Source organism: Vitis riparia, chromosome 7, assembly GCF_004353265.1.
Source record: "Vitis riparia cultivar Riparia Gloire de Montpellier isolate 1030 chromosome 7, EGFV_Vit.rip_1.0, whole genome shotgun sequence".
Lineage (NCBI taxonomy): Eukaryota > Viridiplantae > Streptophyta > Magnoliopsida > Vitales > Vitaceae > Vitis > Vitis riparia.
The window spans coordinates 289,292-315,434 of record NC_048437.1 but is presented as its reverse complement, the minus strand read 5'-3'; the positions used below and the strand labels follow the sequence as shown (position 1 = coordinate 315,434).

At 34.0% G+C, this 26,143-nt stretch overlaps 2 protein-coding genes across 2 annotated transcripts; both read right to left on the bottom strand.

Moving 5' to 3' along the window:
- Positions 1 to 3,671: 3,671 nt before the first annotated feature.
- LOC117917548 (DNA (cytosine-5)-methyltransferase 1-like) lies at positions 3,672 to 10,748 on the bottom strand. Its single transcript, XM_034833860.1, has 11 exons — positions 8,224 to 10,748; positions 6,381 to 7,887; positions 6,051 to 6,215; positions 5,683 to 5,884; positions 5,491 to 5,602; positions 5,262 to 5,409; positions 4,963 to 5,160; positions 4,588 to 4,866; positions 4,344 to 4,505; positions 4,049 to 4,267; positions 3,672 to 3,952 (listed from the first exon to the last, which is right to left on the bottom strand). Exons 1-11 carry the CDS (start codon positions 9,753 to 9,755, stop codon positions 3,827 to 3,829), a joined length of 4,650 nt encoding a protein of 1,549 aa, XP_034689751.1. The 5' UTR covers positions 9,756 to 10,748; the 3' UTR covers positions 3,672 to 3,826.
- Positions 10,749 to 15,178: 4,430 nt separating this feature from the next.
- Positions 15,179 to 24,550, bottom strand: LOC117918489 (DNA (cytosine-5)-methyltransferase 1-like). The gene is made up of 12 exons (XM_034835184.1): positions 24,212 to 24,550; positions 20,578 to 22,060; positions 18,691 to 20,200; positions 18,314 to 18,478; positions 17,949 to 18,150; positions 17,724 to 17,835; positions 17,496 to 17,643; positions 17,195 to 17,392; positions 16,824 to 17,102; positions 16,572 to 16,733; positions 16,240 to 16,458; positions 15,179 to 15,554 (listed from the first exon to the last, which is right to left on the bottom strand). Exons 1-12 carry the CDS (start codon positions 24,240 to 24,242, stop codon positions 15,414 to 15,416), a joined length of 4,650 nt encoding a protein of 1,549 aa, XP_034691075.1. The 5' UTR covers positions 24,243 to 24,550; the 3' UTR covers positions 15,179 to 15,413.
- Positions 24,551 to 26,143: the final 1,593 nt, after the last annotated feature.

Sequence of the window (26,143 nt, the reverse complement as noted above, 5' to 3'; positions counted from 1 at the left end):
TATATATATAGATAGATAATATACTATTTTATTATATATTAAAAACATAAAGATATTAACATCTTAATTATTATTATTATTTTATTAAAAATAAATAATAATAATAATTTTCAAAAGTAATTGATAATAGTATTTTATTTAAAATGAATAACAAATAAAGTTAAATGAGCGAAGGTTTTTATTACATGCACACATTTAGTACTTGATTATAAATGTAATAGTCTACAATATTTTAATTTAATTTACAATTAATTTGATCTATTTTTTTATTCCAAATTATTCTTATAATTTATTTAAAAATTTAAATTATTAATCATGTCTTAAATTATAATTTATTTACCTAGAGTCATTATAAACCAATTATTCATAAATTTATAGTATTAATGAGTTTATTATTTAAGTTTCAAACTATTTTTAAAAATTACTAAACTTGTTAATAAATCCAACACATTTAGTCTTGTTTAATTTGAAATTTATTTGTCTAGAGAAAAAAAATTCAAAAAATAATGATTTGAATCATTATTTGAGTTGTAAGTTATTTTTAAAAATTACTAAACTTATTAATGAAACCAACTCATTAAGTAAAAAAATTGGAAGAGAAACAATAGAGGCATTATAGACTAATTTTTATCCATAAATTTTTAGTATTAATTGAGTCATTATTTGAGTTTTAAGTTATTTTTAATAAATTATTAGACTTGTTAATCAATCCAATGCATTAAGTCTTGTTCAAATTAGAGTTCATTTTCCTAGTGAAAAAAATTAGAAAAATAATAATTTTATGTAGACGAGAAATGATAGATTCATTCTAAATTAAATTTTGTTCATAAATTTATGATATTAATTGAGTCACTATTTGAGTTTTAAGTTATTTTTAAAAATTAGTACACTCGTTAATGAATTAAAGCACTAAGTCTTGTTTAATTTGTAGCTTATTTGCTTAGTAAAAAAAATTGAAAAATAATTATTATATGTAAAAGAGAAATGATAAAGTCATTATAGACTAATTTTTTGTTCATAAATTTATGATATTAATTGAGTTATTATTTGGGTTTTAAGTTATTTTTAAAAATTATTAATCTCGTTAATGAGTATATATAATAAATTTTGGTTTATGACTTTTAATGTTATAAAGTTTCCATCACCTTTTAATATTAATTAAATCAGTTTTTAAGTTTTAAATTATTTTTAAAAATTTATAAATTTTATGTGTCAAATATGATTTGATTTGACATTTATTTGCCTAATGAAAAATTTTAGAAAAGTTAAAAAAAAATAGAAAAGTAAGTGCAATTAAAGGAAAATCGTATTTGAAAATTTTTGGTATTGATATTACATCATGGTGAGAGAAAAAGAACTATATATCATATTCAATTTTATTTATTTATTTATTTTAAAATGTCTTTATGTTTTCCTTTTATTTTTAAGAATGAGTGAAAATAATTTATACTTGTTCTTTAAAAATTATTTTTTATTTCACTTTATTTTAAAAAAATTGAAAATAGAGAATGTTAAAAAAATTAAGTTAATCCAACCCAAGGTAATCACCCTAAAGGAGGGGGGGGGGGGGGGGGGGGGGGGTTGAAAATGATAATAGTCTCTTTTTGTAAATTTAAAAAGTATGAATATAAAAGACAATTAGATGCAAGTATATAATAAAATGATATAAAGACAATTGCATATAAAATAAAAGAGTAGGGAAAAAAGAATGCAAATACAAGATTTTATAGTAGTTCGGCGCAACCTGGCCTACATCCAATCTCCTCTAGCTTCAATTTTAAGCTTGAGGTTCCACTATTTCAAGGCTTCAAAACCAAGCCTTCAAGCAATACAATTGGATTATGGTTCCAATCCACTCTCTTGAACTTTTAGCTCCAAGCACCCTTTACACTTCTCAAGAGATACCCCACTCTTGAACAACCGTTCAAGTGATACCTCACATTTAGAATTTCTTCTCAAAGATTTACAATGATTTTACAAAATCCTAGTATAAAACTTTATGCTCAAATGATACAAGAAAACTATGATTGAATAGTGCACTAAAGATATGCAAGTTTTAAAACAATGATGCACTCAAAAACACTCTTCCAAGGCTTAAATATATTCAAGAAAGGTTTGGGAAGGTTAAACTCATGAAACAATGAAGATTAGAACATTTTTATAGAGAAAAAAAATAGTCAAACTAGCTGTTGAGGGTTCGACCAATCGAACTAGGGGTCGATCGGTTGACTAACCGTTAGCATTTAATGTTTGACAAGTAATCATTGGACCTCGACCAGTTGAGGTGGGGGTCGACAAATTCCTGTTTAACCTTGACCGGTTGAACAACCGTTCTGGAAGAGATAGAGAAAGTTTTTTTTTGCTTTCCTTGACCGGTTGAGCTAATGGTCGACCAGTTGAGCTGGGGGTCGACCAGTTCCACATCCGGTTCAACCGGTTGAGTCGTTTTTGGCTCAACAACCCACTTTTTCAACTTAAAACATTTTTAAAAAGTTTAGAAAACATTTGACATAAGGTTTTAGTTGAAAACATGAAATCATCCGATTTTAAAATATTTAAAACAAAATAACTTTTGAATGATTTTGGTGCATAAGTAAAAAATGTAATACATGAAGATTTTAGTGCACCAACAATCTTACAAAGAGATCTTATGAAATTTGAATCTTGAAAAACATTTCTCTTTGAGGTGGTTTTCTTCTTCATGATTTTTTATTGACTTGATTTGTCTTTGTGATTGCCACTTTGGAAATCATCTTGCCTAATCACACTTGAAATATAATCATTAGTTCTAAACCTCATTTTGTTATTATCAAAATCGAAATTTACCAAACCTTGGTTTCACAGCAATATTATGAATCTTTAAAAATGTTTTCTATTTTTAAAAATAAAAAACCGTCTTTTAATCACATGGCCAAATGAGCTCTTCTTAGATTGTTTTTGCTTTGTAAAACATTTTTTAGTTTTCATTTTTTTAATTTTCTAAAAATAGTTTTTATTTTTATTTTTATTTTTATTATTTATTATTTTTTAAAATGCACTTGATTAAGAATAGGTTTTAGAAAATGAAATTTGTAAAATTTTGTTTGATTTTGGGTTTTCCCTAACAAAAAAATAATAATAAATAAAAACTTATATGATAGTAATGATATACGTATATAAGATACATTATTAAAAATGGTAATATTTTTATGATATATATATATATATATATATAATTAAACAAATAAATCATTATAATATAATAATACATAGTTAATAAATAAACAAAGAATTTATTTCATACTCCTAAAATAATAATTGATATTTGTTTATTCGTATATTTGTTTCATCTTTGTAATTATTGTATTCCTTCTATATTATGGATTCCACATGCTCTTTCATTTATTTATTTATATTGAATTGTTTAGAAAACAAACAATTTTCACTTTTTTTTATAAAAAAATACCAAATATTTAGATTTTCTTGGAAAATGAAAACAATTTAAACAAATATGGCCTTAAGATTTCACAAACAATCCTTAAAAAAGAACAACTTTCAATTATTTTTTTAGGAATAAAACTTAAATATAGAAAACAATTTTCTCAATATGATGTGAAATATTAACACATTTTATTTTCTAGAAAACCACTAAAGCAAAAGGAAAGATATAACCTATTTCATCACACTTGATGGTTTCTTGAAAATTTGACCTTTATTGAAGGCTTGTATTACAAGTATACAAATCTGCAAATCTTCTGTACAAACTACGTATGTAAGAAGTGAACAACAACTTCAACTTGGGTATAAAGGAGGAGCAACCTCACAACTGACCTTCTACATGGGCCTCTTATTTTCCCACTGCTTCTTTGAGCTTCCTCCCCAATGCAAATGCTAGAGGAGGTGGAACAGCATTCCCTATCTGCCTGTGCTTGTGTTGAATGTTGCCCGAAAATTTATAGCTATCTGGGAAACCCTGTATCACCAATCAGTAAAAGAAACATTCAACAAAGTTAAAGTTGACAACGAGAGACGTAAGAATGAGCAGATAAGCAAAATTGATGGGACTCACCTGAGACCGAGCACATTCACGAACTGACACAAGTCTATCCTGCTCAGGATGAAAACACATGCCCACCTTGCCCATTGGCTGAGGGTCTGTAATAGAAGTTGGAAAGTTCCCCTCCCAGTCCAGCCTTCCAAACAGCCCCTTCCACTGGTTGTGCCTCTTCGCCGTGTTTGGCAGGCACCATGGTATCAAATCGACCACTTGCCCAGTCGACAGGGCAACCTTGGGTTTATAAAATAATGGATTAATAAGTACATAAATCGTATTACACCCAATAACCATGGGTGATGAATGTTACCTTTTCATCTGGAAGACTACGCCAATCAGCCCCTGGCTGCTTTGGGATTTTCTGGCATCGAATGAGATTCAGCTCATTCATCTCCTTCGATATATGATCTGTCAAGACCATCATGTTCCCCCGAATTTTCTTCTGGAGCCATGAGACGGGGCCATTTTGATACTGTGCAACAAAAGGAAAGGCGACAAGGTGAGTTGGACTGCAATCAGTTACTGTGAAACAAACTTCTTGTATTTTAGATTACCTCTAGACCTGTTTTAGAGGCCCCGTTTGTAACAGCTGGGAGATCACCTATTGTATCTCGCACAGTTATTGCCCGAAATGGAGCTCCAGTTGCAGTGCTCCGAACAGCAGCATACTGCATGTTTTTGGGTAGGGTGATTTTCAGTTCTGGAACAGCAAAGACATGCATGGGCTCTGGCCATTCTGGCAGAGTCTCTTCTGGGGAGGCTGCCCATATAAACACCCGTTTCCTGGATTGAGAAACTCCATATGCTCCAGCTTCCAGAATACCAAACCTCACCTGATACAAACAAGCAATTTGATATATGTTCTTCTCGGAATATACCAGACGAAATTACATGATCCTGTTCGTCATCATTTCATGACAGAGCACTACCTGATAGCCCATTTCAAGGAGTGAAGCTACAGTTAAACGGAATGTCTGTCCTTTGTTGAAAGACACAAAGTTCCTCACATTCTCGAGCAGGAAGAACCTCGGCCGGAAATAGTCAGCAAAGGATAAGAAGGCCAGGATCATTTCACACTGAACTTTGCTCCAGGTACTTTGGTTAAACCGGTTCATCCCAGAGAACCCCTGTGAGCACAGCAGCCTTGTTTTAGGGGTAATAGGTCACTAGAATTTCAAGGTAATAAGATCCTAGAACAGAGTAAAAACCAGGTAGAGGCTGGACAAACCTGGCAAGGAGGCCCCCCATTGATAAAATCAACTTGTCCAGGCAGTGGCAAATTATTGATGTCTTTCTCACCTAGTGATGTAGCTAATTCGGCAGCCTCTGAAGTGGAGACACAGTCATCTGCATCCCCACACTTCTCCATGACAGCCCTGCATTACAACCAATTTACCGGTCAATTACACAGAGAGAGAGAGAGAGAGAGAGAGATTCATCTTAATGAAACCATTCACCTCAGGATTACATTGCAATTGTTAATAAACATCGATGATTCTGGATGATTGAGTTTAAATGCATCCCCAGCAGGCTCTTCATATTCAATAGCCCACTTGGTTACTGATACACCTGCAATCCGAAGCAGCAGGAGGTAAATCATTCAAATACGATTCTTTGGCTGACATGGATAAAAATAAAGGAAAGACTACCAGATTGCTGCAATCCCTCTGACAATCCACCACAGCCAGCAAAAATATCTAAAGTGGCTAAGCAGTTCTCTTGAAATGCAGTTTTTTGTCTCTCAACTTTTAAATCATCTTCTCCTACTTTACCCTTGCCCTTTCTCTTTCTTGTTGCAGCATCATCAACTGCCTTTCTAGCTGAGTATCTCATTTTAATGTGGACTGGCAGCTGTTTTTTCACAAATGAGATGGGAAGAAGATTCACACTCCAGTGAAGAAAAGCTTTTTAGGGATGGAATAAAAGCTCCAAGAATTTTTTTTAGTAGAAATTAGCTTAGAAGATGATAGGATATCATCAGCATGTATTACGGGTGCAGGAATTAAGAACAAACTACCTGTTTGAGGGACCCTTTAGAGGGCTCAAATAGATGTTCACAAAAGAAAATGTGTTCAAAGGTTGCAAGGACATCACATGATGGCAGATCATGCTTCTGTATAACCTCGCATTTCCCTTCTATCATCTCAACAGGAACAAAATGGGTCTCTTCACTGTAGAACACCTGCACGTTCCACCCTTCAAATATCTTAGGAAAATAATATAATTGTAGTTTTATGTTATAATAAAAATACAAAGAAAAAAAGAAAACAAAATCATTGTATTGCTGCAGAAAGCTCAGAGAGGTAAATGGATGTAGATATATTATGCATGATTTCTAAGCACGCACCTCACGGATGTCAGAAGTGTATGCCTTTTCTGCTGAAATATCCTCAGGCCTGAAAAATCTTCTTAATTTGACCAGGGTAGATTTTGCTTCAGCTATTTTGGGTGCCTTTGGGACAATGATCCCCATCATTTGACACACCACATAAGCCTTCAATCCTACATTTCTTCCAGCCTTGAAAGTTCCAATCTCCATCCTGTCAACAGCAAAATATTGGGGGCTTACATAGACAAATTCATCAATGGAGTACTCAGTTCCCTTGTATACAAAACTAGTTTTACAAGAATTCACTTTAATAGAATCCTTCTCCTTCTGGGATTCCTTTATTTTGCAAGAGTGACAGAAACCAGTCCCAATACCCATAGTATCAAAGGGAAGACTGAAGAAAGCACCTCTTTCTGGCCAATATAAGCTTTTACAGTAATAATCACTTGGCAATCCTTTCCTTTTTCTCTCTTCTGAATTGACCCTATCAATTTTATCAAAATTAGCATTTTCTTTCCTGTGCTGATGTCCCCAAGGCATTCTTCGGATGTCCACAACAACCATTTGCTTAATGCCCTGCAATTCAAATTCCAGACACTCATTTGTCAGAAATAATTCCCTGGCATTAGCAGTGTCCCCAAGAAGAGTCTGAGACCCATGCTGCATCATTCTTCCATGAAACATTTTTCTTCCATCGAAGGATTCAAACATGCACTCAATGAGATAGATGACAGGAAGTTCATCTGATTCATCAACTTCCACCAAAACAACACCTCCCACAGTGACCTTGTCTCCACCAACAATGGCCTGTTTGTAGAGTGTGTCACCAGAAGATGTTTTGCCAACAAATTCCCCATCCCACCTTATTTCCTTGCTTGTGGAGTGCAATTTACTTCTTCCAGGCAATGAAGAAGGCCTCTGGGTTTTCTCCAAAGCTGATAATTCCTCTTCTTCTGCATCATCCTCTTCATTTTCTTCTTGCTCCTCAACTTCTTCCTCTTTCACTATACAACTAGCTCCGTCTTTTGCATCTTCAGGTGAGTAATTTGAGTAGTACTCCCCCCAAATTCTGTTGATCATTCTCGTAGTTGTAGCTTGCATAACCTTCTTTTTTGATATCACAGGAGCCATTGCTACCCTTGGGTTCAGGTTTGGCTCGCTCTTGTGCACAACCTTCTTCTTCTTAACCACCCATTTGGTATGGTGTCTCTCCTCCATTTTCTTTGCAAGACCAGTCACAAACGCTGACCTCTTAATATTCCCATCCGGAAATTCAGCAAATTGCTGCAGTATAATTTGTCCATGGACAATCACATATCTTTCCACATCTGCAGGGTTAGAGGAAATGTATGCAGGATGGTCCTTCTCAAACTCAGATACTCTCTCGATAGCTTCTGCAAAAGACAACCTAGCAACACGACTCTGCTCCTTCAAAAGTGTAATTATGCTTAGTCCAAGCCTTGCTGTTTTCAGAACTGGTTCATACCAGGGAGTATACTGCTTCGAGGGCTTCCCAAGCCTATACCTGAAAGAAAAATGGAGATTTTCAAATAACTTAATGTAGTTCAAAAGTTCATGAGTCATTATGGATATTGCTTTTACTGTCAACAACTGCTGTATTACTCATAAAACATATTTTTGTTTCCAAAATTTTACTGATTCCACCCGATTCAAATCCATTATTGAAATTCACCCAACTTTTTCATCATACTTTTCAAAATTACTTCTAGGTGCAAAAATCTAGAATCTTGAATATTCACAATGAATGCAAAAGATTATTTAAAAAAAAGGAAAAGAAAAGAAAAGCCATCTGCAAAAAATTGCTGGACTATTTTATGGGCAACACCATAATGAGCAATACCAAGCCATGTCTGTGCGGATTGAAATGAAAACCATTGAGGATCCAAACTCGATCATCCACTCCTTAATTGCACTCAAATAAATCGGGATACCATCAACATCCTGTGGTCCCTGATCGCTAGATGAAGAATGACCAAGATCAGTGTCAAGACAGAATCCACTTCCATCATCGGCAGTCATAACCCCTGATCCAAAGATGGTAACATCAATATCTGCACATGGTTTCATTGGAAGAAGCTCCAACGATATCAACCTTGAGTCTGAGTTATAAAGGGACCAATTATGGAGCATGCTTCGAGGAAGTTCATCTGTGTCACACATATAGATGTCACTGTCAAAGACTAAGAACTCATCAGTTTCTTGATTAGATGTCTTGTAGTATGCAGGTAACGGGTAGTCATTAGCAATCTCATCTTCATTTATTTTGATGTAGTATTTATTCGACAAAGGAGCTGAACCCTGACTTTTCTTCTGTTTGATTGATTTCCAGTACTCTTCTTCCTGCAACAATCTTGCCAATTTCACATCATCATTTTCCTCAGAAGCATAAATTGATGAACCAGATTCATCCACTTCATTCTCTGCATCTCTAATTTCCATATCACTCATATAATTGCCACCAGAGGAAGCTGCTTTAGCTTTCATAAATTCCCTTCTTTTATAACCTTCATATCTAAGGACCAGAAGGACAGGCAACTCTGAAAATGTCTGATCATTTTGATTGGATGTCTCATCCAAACCTATCAGCTGATTATGAATAAACTCACCCTGTAAAATAATAAAATCTTTGATTGATCCCCCGCTGGAAAAGCACTTGCTTGCACTCATTGAGCGAACCACACTAGCAAGAAGCTCGTCAAGACTCAAGTCAGGGTTCCCCCCAGAAGATTTTGACAGTTTCCTGTAAACTTCAACACAGGCACGAGCTTTTTCAAAGAAATGATCATAAAATTTCTTGTAGCTATTGGCAGGTTTAATACAATCATAATCAGCAACATCGGTTGACAACGATATCACTGGAGATCCATCTTCATAACCAGAGATTGACCATGACTCTATGGGGCCAAAGCCTTCACATCTAACACCCTTCTGCTTCTGCTTGTCTGAACTCTCCTCAAGAGGCAAAATGAGGCCAGAGATTAACAAGTCATCAACCTCTGAAAACTCAAAAGGCTGGGGCTGTCCATCTGAATCATGGAATATGAAATCTGTGAGCCCTCTATTTGGACAATCTTCAAGTTGTCTGGAAGTCAGTTGTACAGCCACATCCTCTTCATATACAAGTTGATCCCGTTTTGTTTCCATAGGAACAGATTTTTCCGACATGTGAACAGATGTCTCCTTGAAATCTGTGCATTCAGCAGCTCTCTTTGGCATTTTTCGAGAACCAACAGGCTGTTCACTGCTCTGAGACACATTTCGCTTTTCTTTTTGCCCAGTTGCTGCAGGTTTTAGTTTACCTTCATTCTTCTTCATTTCTATTAAAGAGACAATCAGTAAAATGAGGCCCAAAAAATAAAAACCAGACTTCATAACAGTGAAAGGCCAAAGAAACGTGGAGGACCAAAATTTAAAACCCAAATGAAACAAACCTCTCTGTAAAGCAACAGATCACAAGAAATTGAAGTAAAAGAAAAAAAATGAAAAATTCAGGGAAACAACACAAAAATGACTAAACAAACAAGAGTACTTGTGCTCATACCATTTATCAACACCAGCAAGCCACATTATAATATGATTGCTCGCACAATATGTCAAATAATATGATAACTATCAGCTCCAAGAATAACACATTGATGTTGAATTCTTATAGGTCCAACTAGAGAAATATGGGTATTAGGAACTATGATAAGAAGGCAAAAGTAAACAAAAATAATTAACATTAGGTAAACCTTCAATTAGAAAACTAACTATGCTTAGTATCTACCCATAGAATGAGGAACTAGTACTTTTAGAAAAGTAAATGTTTTGTTGGCCACTAAAAAAGGGTAGGAAGTGAAAAGAAATCAAAACTTCGAATCTCTTGTGTGATATCTCACATTAGCAACAAGGAGAAATTCCTAATACTGCATATGTAATGGGTTCCTCTTAATTGTATGGGCACGTTTTAAAGCCATGTAGGCCACAAACTAAGATGAACAATATTTACATGGAAGGGAGAAAGTCGTTATAAATGATATCAAAGTAAATCCCCGATCTGGATCCCAATGTGGGGGTCTATTTGTTGGCTCTACAGGGAATGTTTGTCCATTTGGTTCTACAATCCTATGAGACACAACAAACACATTGTGTCTATATGGGGAAAGGGTTCAAGATATCCCACAACCAACTCTATAGATCTAGATCACTACTCTTGATTTTTCATTATGTTTGAACTTTAGTTGTTAAAAAACAAGAATTCAATTGACAAAAAAAAAAAGGTAATAAGATATGAGAATTGAAATAAAAGGAATTAGAAAGATGATATTTTGGTTTGGCAAAGGAAATGGAAAAAGAAGGTTCTTTTACCATTATGTTATTTCTTCAATTACAAGAAAAACACACATGCTAATAATTATGTATATCATTATTCATTTATCAAAAAAATCAAAACAATGAAGCATTTACCATGAATAAATATAGTTGAAAAAAACTTATGATACACTATACGATCCAATGATACAATACATTTTTTATGAAAATAGATACGTATCACAATTTGTATCTTATTATAAAGCATATCTTATGCTACATATATGATACACGGTACAATGCATGATATTACGATAGAATGATGCATACATCTTCAATTATTTTCTATAATTTTTAAGAAAAATCAAATTAATTTTTTTTGTTAAAAGATTTTATTATATTAATTGTTTAAAATGTATTAAAAGATTAAAAATTAATCACAAAAAGGAGAAATATGTAAAATAATTTTATATGAAAAGCTACGTTTTTTTTGTCGAACATAAACTATATGAAAAACGGTGCATAATTTCTTTTATTTCTTTTTTTGGTGGAAAAGGAATGATGGCGAACTTGAAAAGCTAGAACTTTAAAGATGACACATAAAGTCATACATATATCAATCAACACAATAAGTGCATATGCTTAGTTAGAATTTGGAACTAAAAATCATAGCTAAAAATTGAAGAAGTTTATATTTGTGGATTATGTGATGAATCTATATATTAAATTAATATTTTGTTAATTTGAACTTGTCAAGACTCTGACATTCAATGTTTTTGACATGATATGATATAGTTTAACTCTTTTGATCTTAATATCTTTCATAAATTTTGTTATAAATTACCCTATACTTCATACTTTCAATAGATATATGCACATATTCATATCTTTTCTATTTATTTTTTGCTATGTAAAAAAACTTATGATACGAGATATGATACAATACAAGATATAGAAAAATAGAAAAACGATACACAATACATTTTACGAGTTAACAACTATGCAAATAAATTGTGTAATAATAATAGATAACCCTTCACATAAAAAGAACTAACCCATGATCAGTGCCAAATGTTTGAAGCATAAAAAGAACAAGTACAGAATATAACATCATTATTGATGAGCAACAATTAACACAACTAAATAAATAGTAGGAATTTTTCTAAGACCCATGATCCAACCAAGACCTAAGCATTAAACAGTATGATTTTTTATTGTTTTTCCTGAAACATGTATATTCATTATAAATCAATTTGTAATAATAACTTTTTCAAGGCCAATACTAATTATTTTAAGCATAAAAGGAACTAATAAGATATAGCATTATTAATGAAAACTGAAGTTTGAAGCAACCATATAAATAGCAGCAATTGTTCAAAGATGCATGATCTAACTAACACTAAGCATTATCTACAATGAACTTTTCAGAATATATCACAACATAGAATCTTGCTTCCAAAAACTATCTTGTATTGTTATTAGATGAAATCATTAACTAGCAAACCCAGAAGTAGTTCAAGGGTTTCTGAATTTTTGAAGAACTAAGCACACAAACACCCATATTACAATCCAACCAAATGGTCACGCACAATAATGATCAGAGCAAAAAGGAGAAATGATTAGCCAAAACAATGGTTTGCTACTAAGAGGGGCGATTGCCTAAAGTAAAATAGAAAACTAGAAACCAAAACAAGGAAAAACAAATGGATGCCTTCAGCTACCTTCTCTCTACTCTTTAGTGAGTGAATTTCTAAACAGTGATCCGGAAATTGTAGGGGGATTATACCTCTCATCCAAACACAGAATTTAGGGTTAGCCCTCCTTTTTCCTCCATATTTTCTATTTTTCCTCTTCTGGGGTCATTAAATATTGCAAGAACAAGTAATAACAAAAAGAATGATAACATGGTCCAGGTGTGGCATGATAGGAAATGATACGTGACCGAACTCAGATGAATAAAGAGGATTTGGGAGATGAAACCGAAAGCCAGAAAGCCAGGGTAGGTAGATGCAGTCCACAAGAAAACAAGAAAAAGAAAACAAGAAGGCAGAGAAATGCCTCTAGAGTCCAACATAGCAGCAGACCCCATTTTCCCTTATTATTGAATTTTCTCAAATTTGGGTCAAGAACATAAAGATAATGAAACAGCTTCAGAAGAATGTGGGTGTTTGGGCATTGGGTATTTGGAAATGTGGCTTCACAGGTGAGATTTGAATTAAGAATTCAGGGTTTTGCCCCGCCTCTCTCTAATGAAACTGGAAATGTGACAAATGAAATGGGCGGGAACACCCGCTGCCCAAACCCCACAATCAAACTCTTGTTCATTTCTGTGAGTGGAGACTGGAGAGTAATGCTGCATAGACAGTAGGCACTAGTGAAGCGTGTGAAGCTCTTTCTGATAAGGTCCAAGTCACAACCCATTGAGGGCCTGGCCCAAATCCTCTTTTTCTTTTTCTCTCAAGCAAGAAAATTATATAAATTTTTCTTGGAAAATGGGGAGTTTGAGAGCCTTACTTGGGACTATTTATGGAAGAAAATGCTTTCAATGTCAATTAGGATTGCCGATTGCTTCTCAACACTCGATCAGATTTCAGGAAGTTTGAGAGAGAAATTCAGAGAAAGAAAATCTCAAAAAGTTTGAAAGGAAGAAAATAGGAGGGAAAAATATATAAGAGAAAAAATAAGAAAAAAAAATAAAGATAGATTTATCTTCTCAAATTTACTTCGTGTGTTAGTTAAAAAGACAAGATTCCCAAATTTACTTTTTGGATTTTTTGAAAGAAAGTATTTTTTTTAGTACTTTATTGATATGTGTAACTAATAAAAAGTGTATTTGATTAGTTAAGAAAAAGTCACTTTTTTATTACTTAAGTGAAGTGGTATATGTATCTAATAAAAAGTGTCTTGATAATGTCTAATTTTTTTCATTTAAAAAAGATATTTGTGATATCTGACATGAATAACATTACTCTTTTATCAAATGCATTATTGTCAATATTTTTATAATTATATTTATTTTTATTTTTATAATTAGTAAAAATGAAAAAAAAAAAAAAAAAGCAAAAAGCAAAATAGGATCACCATAATGTCCGACAACGTTAAAAGGTTATATTTGGATCATAGAAATTACGTTAAAATTCATGATCATTTTACATATCGGAACGAAGAAAATTAAAGTCAACAAATTTTATTGATTTTAAACCTTTTTATTTTTTATTTCTCTTGGCTTTGCCTTCCCTTCAACATTCCTCTCTTCTTCTTTTTTTTTCACTTGCAATTTCACATCCATGGTAATCTAATCTAAAGAATGATATTTACAATGTTAGATGGCATAAACAAACAAAAAGAGATGAAATAAATTAGATATAAGATAGAAAATAAATGAAATAGAACTAACACATTATATTAAATCTTGGAACTCTATATAAAAGAAATGAAACAAGTGCATTGAAGCTCTAATGCTTTCATTTTTACCCAAAAGGGGTATTGTTTTGTTTAATTTATTTACAAGTATTTGGTTTTCTGTGTAATAATCTTGGTAAAAAAACAAGAATAATGAAATTTATTTATTAATCCTCATTCAAATTTTGGGATGTCAAGCTTATAAAATAGGTAGTCACATTATCATCATTTTTTTTCCCTAAAAAGTAGTCTCAGTTATTAGTGTGATGAATACAAATACTTGGGATCTATCCTAAACTTCTTATCTTGAATGAGTTTGTTTATTTTATTATATTTGTTGATAATTTCTTTCAATTGAAATGATTATTTTTTTTAAAAAGGCAATATATGTATATCTCGCTTATATTGTTTCTAAGTACTACTATAATTTTTTTGTTAAATTTACTAGACATATAGAAGTTATTTGATAATTCCTTAAATTATACACATCTAATCATTTTATGTTGATTATCATACTAGTTATTACACTATTTATGCTCGTGAGTGTTACAAAAAGGTAAAGAACCAATGCTCCAATAGGATGACACCTATAAGGGGGTGGGGGTTGGGTGATTTTTTAAATATTTTGATATAAGAGTTGAAATTAAACATTTATAACTCAATTCTAAATGAGATTAGTAATGATACATGAGAATTCAATCCCACATAAGATAAAGATTTTTCGTGGAAAACCCTCACACTAATTATAGAGATAAAAAACCATAAAGCTTGAAACTTCATATCAAATATTCGCTATATAAGATCATAATATATAGACTTATCTAACTATTTACTCTCTAGTACCTAAAACATGATTCACATTTGAGACACTAGACCTCAAATGCTCCAATAGATTCGTCTTAGCCTTTAAGGAGATGCAAATCCTTCCGACAACCCAAAATCCAATTAAACGAATTATTAAGAATTTTTGGAAATGGTAGGGCAAGTTAGGGTTTTTGTCCATGGAAGCAAGCATTAGTTTCAAGCAAACCAATGGTGAAATGCCAATACAATTGAGATATTCCTGCGAGTGTTCGTAAAGAAAACCAACTGACCAGACAAGAAACAGAGAAGAAATGAACATATTTTACTCTCTTTGCTTATGGGGGTGAATAGAACATAAGCCTCATACAAGTATACAATGTTGAGCTTTTCCCCTTTTCAAAAAACAAAGTAAAACGAAGAATTCCAAAATATCTTCAGTTCCTCAAGAGTAGCATCTGCTAATACATACAACCTATATCCTTGATTCCCTGTTACAAGTAAGAAACCTCTGCACAATGCATACCAAAAACAACCTCACAAGATGGACCTCTTGCTGTCCACTGCTTCTTTGAGTTTCCTTCCCAGTGCAAATGATAGAGGAGGAGGAACGGCATTTCCAATCTGCCTGTGCTTGTGTTGAATGTTACCAGCAAATTGATAGCTATCCCGAAAACCCTGCATTCATTGATAATAATAAAAGGAAAAAACAAATAAAAACAATCTTCCAGTGAGAAGGTTCCAGGAAATATCAGGCAAAGAGTGAACACAAATCTGTAGAAGGTACTTTTCCTTGATCTGTAGATACTTTGTTTTATCGGGTGTACACAGTAACACTCTTGGTTGTATACTAAACCTTTTGATTTATTATCTATTTGATTGCTAAACAGAGCACATATGTTAAGAGTATGGAAACTTGATAACCATCCAACCAAAAGCAAATTTTCAAGTTATAAAAATCCTCTTCCTTTCGAGTCTCAAGGACAACCTAGATGGACAAGTCAGTTAAATAGTCTGTTTATCAACTATTCATGGATTAGGAACATTTCAGAATTGCAAGGAGGAGAAAAAAGAAAAGAAGAATATGTAAATTTCAACAGGTTACTCAAGAAGTTCAAAATTTTTTCATTTAGTTTTGATGACAATGGAAAAAATGTTCTCAATATTTATTTATATCATTCCCATTTCCTACATTCTTGACAAATCCTATCATTAACAGTGTTTCTTGACATAGCATTTTCCTGTTTAATTTAAAGATTCCATTCCCTACATTTCTAAGTTCCCACAACTGGTTAAGACACATCCTAACTATTTATGATGATAATGAAAGTTATATTTAAATAGAAGAAATTGAGGGACTTACTTGAGATCGAGCACATTCACGAACAGAAAGAATCCTATCCTGCTCCGGATGAAAACACATTCCCACCTTACCCATTGGTTGAGGGTCTGTGATGGAAGTTGGAAAATTCCCCTCCCAATCCAGCCTTCCAAACAGTCCCTTCCACTGATTGTGCCTCTTCGCTGTGTTTGGCAAGCACCATGGTATCAAGTCAACCAATTGCCCGGTAGACAGTTTAACCTGTAGTACATTAAATAATGGACTAATAAATCAAAAACCATTTCACAATGGCAATCTTGTATTAATAGCTTTGCATGTTTCATAGAAGAACCCAAGGGTTAACACATATGTACCTTTTCATCTGGAAGACTATGCCAGTCAGCACCTGGCTGCTTTGGAATTTTCTGGCATCGAATGAGATTCAGCTCATTCATTTCTTTTGATATGTGATCCATCAAGACCACCATGTTACCCCGAATCTTCTTTTGGAACCATGAGATAGGATCATTTTGATACTGCACAACGAAAAACAAGATATTAAAACATGCAAGAAAAAGTTGGACTGCAATCAAATACACAAAACAAACATTTCACATTTTAGATACCTCTAGATTTGTTATAGATGCCCCATTTTTAACGTCTGGGAGATCCCCTATTGTATCTCTAACGGTTATTGCACGAAAAGGAGCTCCAGTTGCAGTGCTCCGAACAGCAGCATACTGCATATTTTCCGACAAAGTGATTTTCAATTCTGGAACAGCAAAGACATGCATAGGCTCTGGCCATTCAGGGAGAGTCTCTTCTGGGGAGGCTGCCCATATAAATGCTCGTTTCCGGGACTGAGAAACTCCATATGCTCCGGCTTCCAAGATACCAAATCTCACCTAACACAGATAACCAATTTAATATATATACTTTTGAAATTATATCATAAGAAATTACAAATTTCCATTCATCGTCCATGTCAGTGCACTACCTGATAGCCCATTTCAAGAAGTGAAGCTAGAGTTAGACGGAATGTCTGTCCTTTGTTGAAAGACACAAAGTTTCTCACATTCTCAAGGAGGAAAAATTTTGGTCTAAAGTAATCAGCAAATGACAAGAATGCCAAGATCATTTCACACTGAACTTTACTCCAGGTACTTTGATTAAACCGGTTCATCCCAGAGAAGCCCTGCAAAATTAAACAGCCTTATTTTAAAGGTAATAGCTCACTGAAATTTCAAGATAACAAGGTATCAGAACTGAGTGAAAACCAGGCCAGAAGCTGAACAAACCTGACATGGAGGCCCCCCATTGATAAAATCTACTTGTCCTGGCAGGGGCAAATTATTAATGTCCTTCTCACCTAGTGCTGCAGCTAACTCGGCAGCCTCAGAAGTTGAGATACAGTCATCATCATCCCCACATTTCTCCATGACAGCCCTGCATAACAACCAATTTACAGGTCAATTACAAACTTTGTGTGTGTGTGAGAGAGAGAGAGAGAGAAAGAGATCATTAACCTGAGAATCACATTGCAGTTGTTAATAAACATCAACGATTCTGGATGATTGAGTTTAAATGCGTCTCCAGCAGGCTCTTCATATTCAATAGCCCACTTGGTTACTGACACACCTGCAATGTTGGAAGCAGCAGTGGGTAAAAATTAAGTCCTTTACCAGTAAACCTGATCAAGATAAGATCCTTTGCATGATGTAGATAACTGATAAGAATATAAGAGAGATTACCAGATTGCTGCAATCCCTCTGATAAGCCACCACAACCAGCAAAAATATCTAGAGTGGCTAAACGGTTCTCATGAAATGCATCTATTTGTCTTTCAACTTCCAAATCATTCTCTCCTTCTTTAGCCTTGCCCTTTTTCTTTCTTGCTGCAGCATGATCAACCTCCTTTCTAGCTGAGTACCTCAGTTTAATGTGAGCTGGCAACTGTCCGCAAATGAGATAGGAAGAAGATTCAGATTCCAATGGAGAGAAGTGTTTTAGACATAGAATAAAGGGTTAAAGAAAATTATTTTCTGAAGAAATCAGCTTAGAAGATAACGAAAATCAATCAGCTGAATGAGGGAACGAAAGACTACCCCTTTGATACCTGTTTGAGGCACCCTTTAGAAGGATCATATAGACGCTCACAGAAGAAAACATGGTCGAAAATTGCAGGTATGTCACATGGGGGCAGATCATGCTTCTTCATGACTTCACATTTTCCTTCTATAGTCTCAACAGGCACAGAATGTGTTTCCTCACTGTAGTACACCTGGAAATCCCATCCTTCAAAAATTTAGAAAACACGACCCACAAGTAATCCAGCAAAAAATGCAGAACTTATGAAACACTAAAATTACATAATTGTAGTATAATCTTATAAAAAACAGAAGGAAAGAAATAACCATTATATACTGCAACAGAAAGCTCATAGCAGTAAGTGCATGTAAATAAATACATTATGCATGATTTCTTAGCCCTTACCTCTCGGATATCAGAACAATATGCTTTTTCTGCTGAAATATCCTCAGGCCTGAAAAATCTTCTCACTTGGACCTGGGTAGATTTCGTTTCAGCTATTTTGGGTACCTTTGGAACAACAATCTCTTGCATTTGACACACAACATAAGCCTTCAATCCTACATTTCTCCCAGCCTTGAAAGTTCCAGTCTCTGCCCTTTCAGCAGCAAAATGCTGGGGGCTTACATAAACAAAGTCATTGACAGAGTATTCAGTTCCCTTGTATACAAAACTGGTTTTACAAGAATTCACTTTAAAAGAATCCTTCTCCTTCTGGGATTCCTTTATTTCACAAGAGTGACAGAAACCTGTCCCAAGACCCATAGTATCAAAGGGGAGACTGAAGAAAGCGCCTCTTTCTGGCCAATATAAGCTTTTGCAGTAATATTCAATTGGCAATCCTTTCCTTTTTCTCTCTTCTGCACTTGCTTTATCAATTTTATCAAAATTAGCATTTTCTTTCCTGTGCTGATGTCCCCAAGGCCTCCTTCGTATCTCTACAAGAACAGTTTGCTTAATATCCTGCAATTCAAATTCCACACACTCATTTGTCGTAAACAATTCCCTCTCATTAGCAGCGTTCCCAAGAACAGTCTGAGACCCATGCTGCATCATTCTTCCATGAAACATTTTTCTTCCATCCATAGATTCAAACATGTATTCCACAAAATAGGTGATAGTAAGTTCATCTGATTCATCAACTTCCACCAAAACAGTATCTCCCACAGCAATCTTGTCACCACAAACAATGGCTTGTTTGTAGAGACTCTCACCATTACGGGTTTTTCCTACAAATTCCCCATCCCACCTTATTTCCTTGTTTGTGGAGTGCAATTTACTTTGTCTAGACAATGAACAAGGCCTCTGGGTTTTCTCTGAACCTAACAATTCCTCCTCTTCTGCATCATCCTCTTCATTTTCTTCTTGCTCCTCAACTTCTTCCTCCTCTTTCTCTATACAACTAGCTCCCTCTTTTGAATCTTCAGGTGAGTAATTTGAATAATACTCCCCCCAAATTCTGTTGATCATTCTTGTTGTTGTAGCTTGCATAACCTTCCTCTTTGATATCACAGGTGCCATTGCTGCTCTTGGGTTCATGTTTGGCTCACTCTTGTGCACAACCTTCTTCTTCTTAACCACCCATTTGGTATGATGTCTCTCCTCCATTTTCTTTGCAAGACCAATCACAAATGCAGACCTCTTAATATTCTCATCTGGAAATTCAGCAAACTGCTGCAGTATAATTTGTCCATGGACAACCACATATCTTTCCACAGCTGCAGGATTAGAGGAAATGTATGCAGGATGGTCCTTCTTGAACTCAGATACTCTCTTGATAACATCTGCAAAAGAAAGCCTAGCAATGCGACTCTGCTCCTTCAGAAGTGTAATTATGCTTATCGCGAGCCTTGCTGTTTTCAGAACCGGTTCATACCACGGAGCATACTGCTTTGAGGGCTTCCCAAGCCTATACCTGAAAGCAAAATTGAGATGAACAAATCACTTAATGTAGTTAAAGAGTCATTATGGATATCAATTTTACTTTGAACAACTCCTGAATTACTCATAAAAACGCATTTTTGTTTCCAAAATTTCACTTATTCCACCACTTTCAAACCTATTCTTGAATTTACCCCAACCTTTTCATCATACTTTAACCAATTACTTCCTAGTGAAAAATTCCGGAATCTTGAATATTCAGTATGAATACAAAAGATTATTAAAAAAAAATAGAAAAGCCATTAGAAAAAAATTGCCAGACGCTTATTTATGGAAGAGACTAAGGGCAACACTGTAAGGAGACAAATATACTATTGTATAAATTCTATTATGAGAATAAATTGACAATACCAGGCCATGTCTGTGCGGATTGAAATGAAAACCATTGAGGATCCAAACTCAATCATCCACTCCTTAATTGCACTCAAATAAATTGGGATCCCATCAACTTCCTGTGGTCCCTGACCACTAGATGAATGACCAAGATCAGTGTCAAGACAGAATCCACTTCCATCATCAGCAGTCACAACCCCTGATCCAAAGATGGTGACATCAATATCTGCACATGGTTTCATCGGAAGAAGCTCCAATGACATCAACCTCGAGTCTGAGTTATAAAGGGACCAATTATGGAGCATGCTTCGAGGAAGTTCATCTGTGTCACACATATAGATGTCACTGTCAAAGACTAAGAACTCATCAGTTTCTTGATTAGATGTCTTGTAGTATGCAGGTAACGGGTAGTCATTAGCAATCTCATCTTCATTTATTTTGATGTAGTATTTATTCGACAAAGGAGCTGAACCCTGACTTTTCTTCTGTTTGATTGATTGCCAGTACTCTTCCTCCTGCAACAATCTTGCCAATTTCACATCATCATTTTCCTCAAAAGATTCATCTGCTTCATTTCCTATATCTCTAATTCTCAAGCCACTCATTGAGCTGCCACCTGAGGAACCTCCTTTTGCTTTCATAAAATCCCCTCTTTTACAACCTTCATCTCTAAGGGCCACAAGGACAGGCAACTCTGCAAATATCTGATCACTCTGATTGGATGTTGCTTCCAAACCTATCAACTGGTTGTAAATAAACTCACCTTGCGAAATAATAAAGTCTTTGATTGATCCCCCACCAGAGAAGCACCTGCTTGCACTCATTGAGCGAACAACACTAGCAAGGAGCTCATCAAGACTTAAGTCGGGGTTTCCCCCAGAAGATTTTGACAGTTTTCTATAAACTTCAACACAAGCACGAGCCTTTTCAAAGAAATGATCATAAAATTTCTTATAACTACTGGCAGGTTTAACACAATCGTAATCAGCAACATCAGTGGACACCCATATCACTGGAGATCCGTCTTCATAACCAGAGATCGCCCATGACTCTATTCGGCCAAAGCCTTCACATCTGACACCCTTCTGCTTCTCCTTGTCTGAACTCTCCTCAAGAGGCAATATGAGGCCTGAGATTAACAAGTCATCAACTTCAGACATCTCAAAAGGCTGGGGCTGTCCATCTGAATCATGGAGTATGAAATCTGTGAGCCTTCTATTTGGATGATCCTCATGTTGTTCGGAAGTCAGGTGTACAGCTACAACCTCTTCATATACAAGCTGATCCCTTTTTGTTTCAATAGTAGCAGATATTTCTGATATGCGAACAGATCTCTCCTTGAAATCTGTACATGCAGCAGCTCTCTTTGGCATTTTTCGAGAACCAACAGGCTGTTCACTGCTCTGAGACACATTTCGCTTCTTTCCTTTTTGTCCCATTGCTGCTGTCTTTTTAGTACTCGGAGCCACAGATTTTAGTTTAGCTTTGTTCTTCTTCATTCCTATTACAGAAAAAAATCAGTAATGAAACAAACCATACGTACAAGAAACAGCAAAATAATGATAAGATAAACCCATTCATATAGAATATCTCAGTTATGCAACCAAGAGAAAATTCGAACTAAAAAAGTGAAATAAAATATTCAGGAAAACAACAAAAAAATGACTAGACAGACAGGAATGCTTGTGCTCACACCATTACGAAATAGACTTCCATCCTTTCATACACGTAAACAATACAGATGTGTAACAATGCTGCTAATATCATGGTTTGGAGGATTGTGGCCATTCAGTACTGAAAAATTTATGTCAATTCTTCCAGTAGATTGTATGACACCCACAAAACTTTCTATAAAAACTAAAAAGTTCCTGTGTCTGCACATGTACATGCATGCCTGTTGCATGTGCAAATGAGATGGGAAGAGTGTGAGGGGGGGACGGTGATTCATTTAACAAGCAGCATGGTAAATACAGATTGTGGGAACAAAAGTGAACAATATGAGAACTATCAACCCTAAAAATAACATTTCCTTGAATTCTTATAGGACCCAAAAGAGAAAAATGGACATTAAGAACTATGATGAGAAGAACTAATTACACACTTACACTCAGCACCTACCAAAATCGAATGCAGAATAAATACATCTTGGAAAAGCATATGTGTTGTCGGGATATAAGAAAAGGTGGGAAAAGAAAAGAATCAAAACTTTGAACCTTACATCTTTCAATATTTGGAATTTATTACTGATATGACTCAACTAAGCTTTTTAAACTATATTTTGCATCAAAATTGTGAAGAAGAAAGAATTCCATTGATGAAGTGAAAGGTAAAAAAAGGCTTATAAAAAAATGAAAGATAAAAAAAGGATTTCATTTCTTTAGTTTTTTTACATTAAGGGAATAATTGATATAGATTGCAGTGTTTGGTTCTAAAAATAAAATGGAGAGGAATAGAATTTGCTTTCACAAATAATCAGAAAAATAAGTTCTTTTTGTCATGATGCCGTTCCTTCAATTATAAGAAATACATTCATTTTAATTACTATTTACTAACCTATCATCACTCATTCATGACTAAAATCAAAACAATAAGACATCGTTTGCTAAATCAATCATGTAATAATGACAAAAATACACTGCCATGCATAAAAAATAATTAGTCCACAACCGGTGCTAATCATGTCAAACATAGTAGGAATATTTCAAAGAACTAAAATAAAATTTAACACCATCGTCAAAAATTGACAAGCTAACACAGCCAAATAAATAGCATCCACATGCCAAAGATCCATGATTCAACTAAGAACTGAGCACCAAATAGCATGTGTTCTTTGGAACATGCCCATTACAAATCAATTTGTAATTTCCATGCCAAGAACTAATTATTCGAAGCATAAAAAGGACTAGGCACAAAATATAACATCATTGTAGTCTTGTAGATAGCCCACAGGTGATGCAACAACCAAATGAATCCTAGCGATCATTCAAAAATTCTACAATCCCAGCAAAAACTCAGCATTAAATAATAGCTTTCAGAACAAATCACAGCATACATATAAACTTGCTTCAAACACATTCTTTAATAGTTTTTAGACTAAATCATTAACTTGCAAAACCTAAAAACAATTCATTATCGAAATCTTCACTTGAAACAACGATGAGAATAAAATAGAGTTGATCAGCCAAAACTAAGTGGCCACCAGACGAGGGCGATTGCATGAATTAAAATGCTAATCTAGAAACAAAAACAAAGAATTGTACCACAAGAAAGCGTTACTTTTTCCTCTTATACTTTCATGGCTACTCTTAGTGAGTGAATTTCCAAAAGGGGTTTTGGAAATTGCAAGCAAATAACCCCAGTGTTGATATTGTGGGCGATTTAGGGTTCGCAACCCCTTTTTCCTCTATATGTATTTTATATTTTCCCCTTTTGAGTCCTCTAAATACAATAATAAACAATGATAAGCAGTGATGATAATAGGTACAGGAGTGATATGATATGAAATGATACGTGGCTGACTCAAATGAATAAAGAGGATTTGGAAGATGAAACTCAAAGCCATGGTAGTTATATCAGTATATGTAGTGTGCTTTTGTGATTGATTTTCCCCGAAAACATACAGAAAGAAAAACAAAGGAAAGGAGAGAAATACCTTTCGAGTCTAATAGAGCAGCAGACCCCATTTTCCCTTTTGACTTGTTTTCCTCAAACCTGGGTCAAGATTAGAGAGATAAGGAAATGGCTACCGGAGAAGATGGGTATTTGGGTGTTTGGGCAATGGGAAATAGGATCTCCCAGTTGAGATTTGAATGACGGGTCTGGCATTTTGCCCGAAATTTACAAATATAATGGGCGGGAACACCCACCGCCCACTGCCCAAACTGAAATTTTGTCTGATTGCTGTGAGTGTGAGGTGGGGCGTATGGCTTCGCTCGGTTCAGCTGTAGGTGGTCCTAGTTCTAAACTTCCAAGCCACCAGGGCTTGGCCCAAAAAAATTTTCTTACCTAACAAGAAAATTCGGAAAAAGAAAAGGGCCTTGCCGCCTTACTCAATTCCATTTATCAATAGAAAAACTTTTTGAATTTAAATAAAAAAATTGAAGAGTACAATGAATCTAATCAAAATTATATTTTGGGGTAAGCAATCGAAATTCTAAGATGATTGGTTATTAACTTATTTAATTAAAAGGGTATTCTATTAAAACATGATTTCTTTTGGGTGGGAACATTCCCGCCAAAGGCTGAAAGTGAAATTCCTCTGGTTGGAGTTGGAGGGGCTATGTTTCAAGTTTCGACTTCACGTTTTCTTTCCAGAGCATGACGTCACAATCCACCCCACATTTTGCAATTCTATAAGGTTCGTGTCGGTCCAAAATGTTCTACAATCTTCAACTATTTGTAAGGCCAATTTTTGAGGAGCTTGCAAGTCTTTATGTTTACTACATGGAAATAAAAACTGAGAATTTTTATTTTCATTTCTTTTTGAATAAAAATTAATATGATGATCTCAATTCTTATATCTTATATTTGGATGTATATAGGATTGTAAGAGTGGAATGATCATTTCTTTTATTCTAATGTTAAGTAATAATAATAATAATAAGAATGAAAAAAAAATTAACAATAATATCCATACATATAATTTAAAATAATGTTTTATTTTCATTTAAAAAAAAAACTCTTGCACTATGCACAGTTTTAAATAATTTTTTATTTTCATTTGGAAAAGAAAAAAAAAATATTTGAGAGTTTCATTTTGCTAAATAATAAAAAACTATTAAATATGAAATTCAATTGAAAAATCAACTTATTAAAATATCAAAAGAGTGCGAAATTAAATATATATGAAAATTATTTACGTCTTATAATTCATTGTAAAATGGATGCTTTAGTGCACGCATAAATCATAATTTTTTCATACATCATTTTTTATATTTGGTTGTTTCCTTAAAATACTATTTTATCAAAATCCTAGTATGTTTATAAAAACCTTAGACAAATTCTTTTAAAATTAGTCATAAAACATTTCTAAAGTTATTGTCTAAGTGTTAGAAAATATTGGTTTTAAAAAATAAGAGTTTTTAACATTTTTTATCCAATAAGTCAAGGTTGTATCCAACTCCCTTTTCATGGTAGAAAACAGATCAATGGTGCACAAAAATTATCTCTCTTCTAGAAGACTTGTCTTCTCGGTCAAGGGCAATCCTTATCCAATCAAGGTTCCAACAAGCTCTCTTCTAGAAGATTTGTCTTCTCGATCAGACAAGCCTCAATGATCACTTGCTAAGAAGACAAATCCTTGGATAGTCTTCAACATCTTTACAATCTGTGAATAACATACAACTTGTTTAAATGATTACATTTTGCTTGAATAATCTAAATATTAAATTTTTAAAAATTATTTTTATTTAGTTAAAAGATAACTAATCTTGTTTTTGTGTTTCCCATTCTTAAAAAAAATAAAATATGTTTTTATAATTTTTCTTACAAGAGAAATGAACTTCAAATCAAACCAACACTTTTGTGTTAAATTATTAATAGGTTTATAAATTTTTAGGAATAGTTTTTAATTATTTTTAGAAAC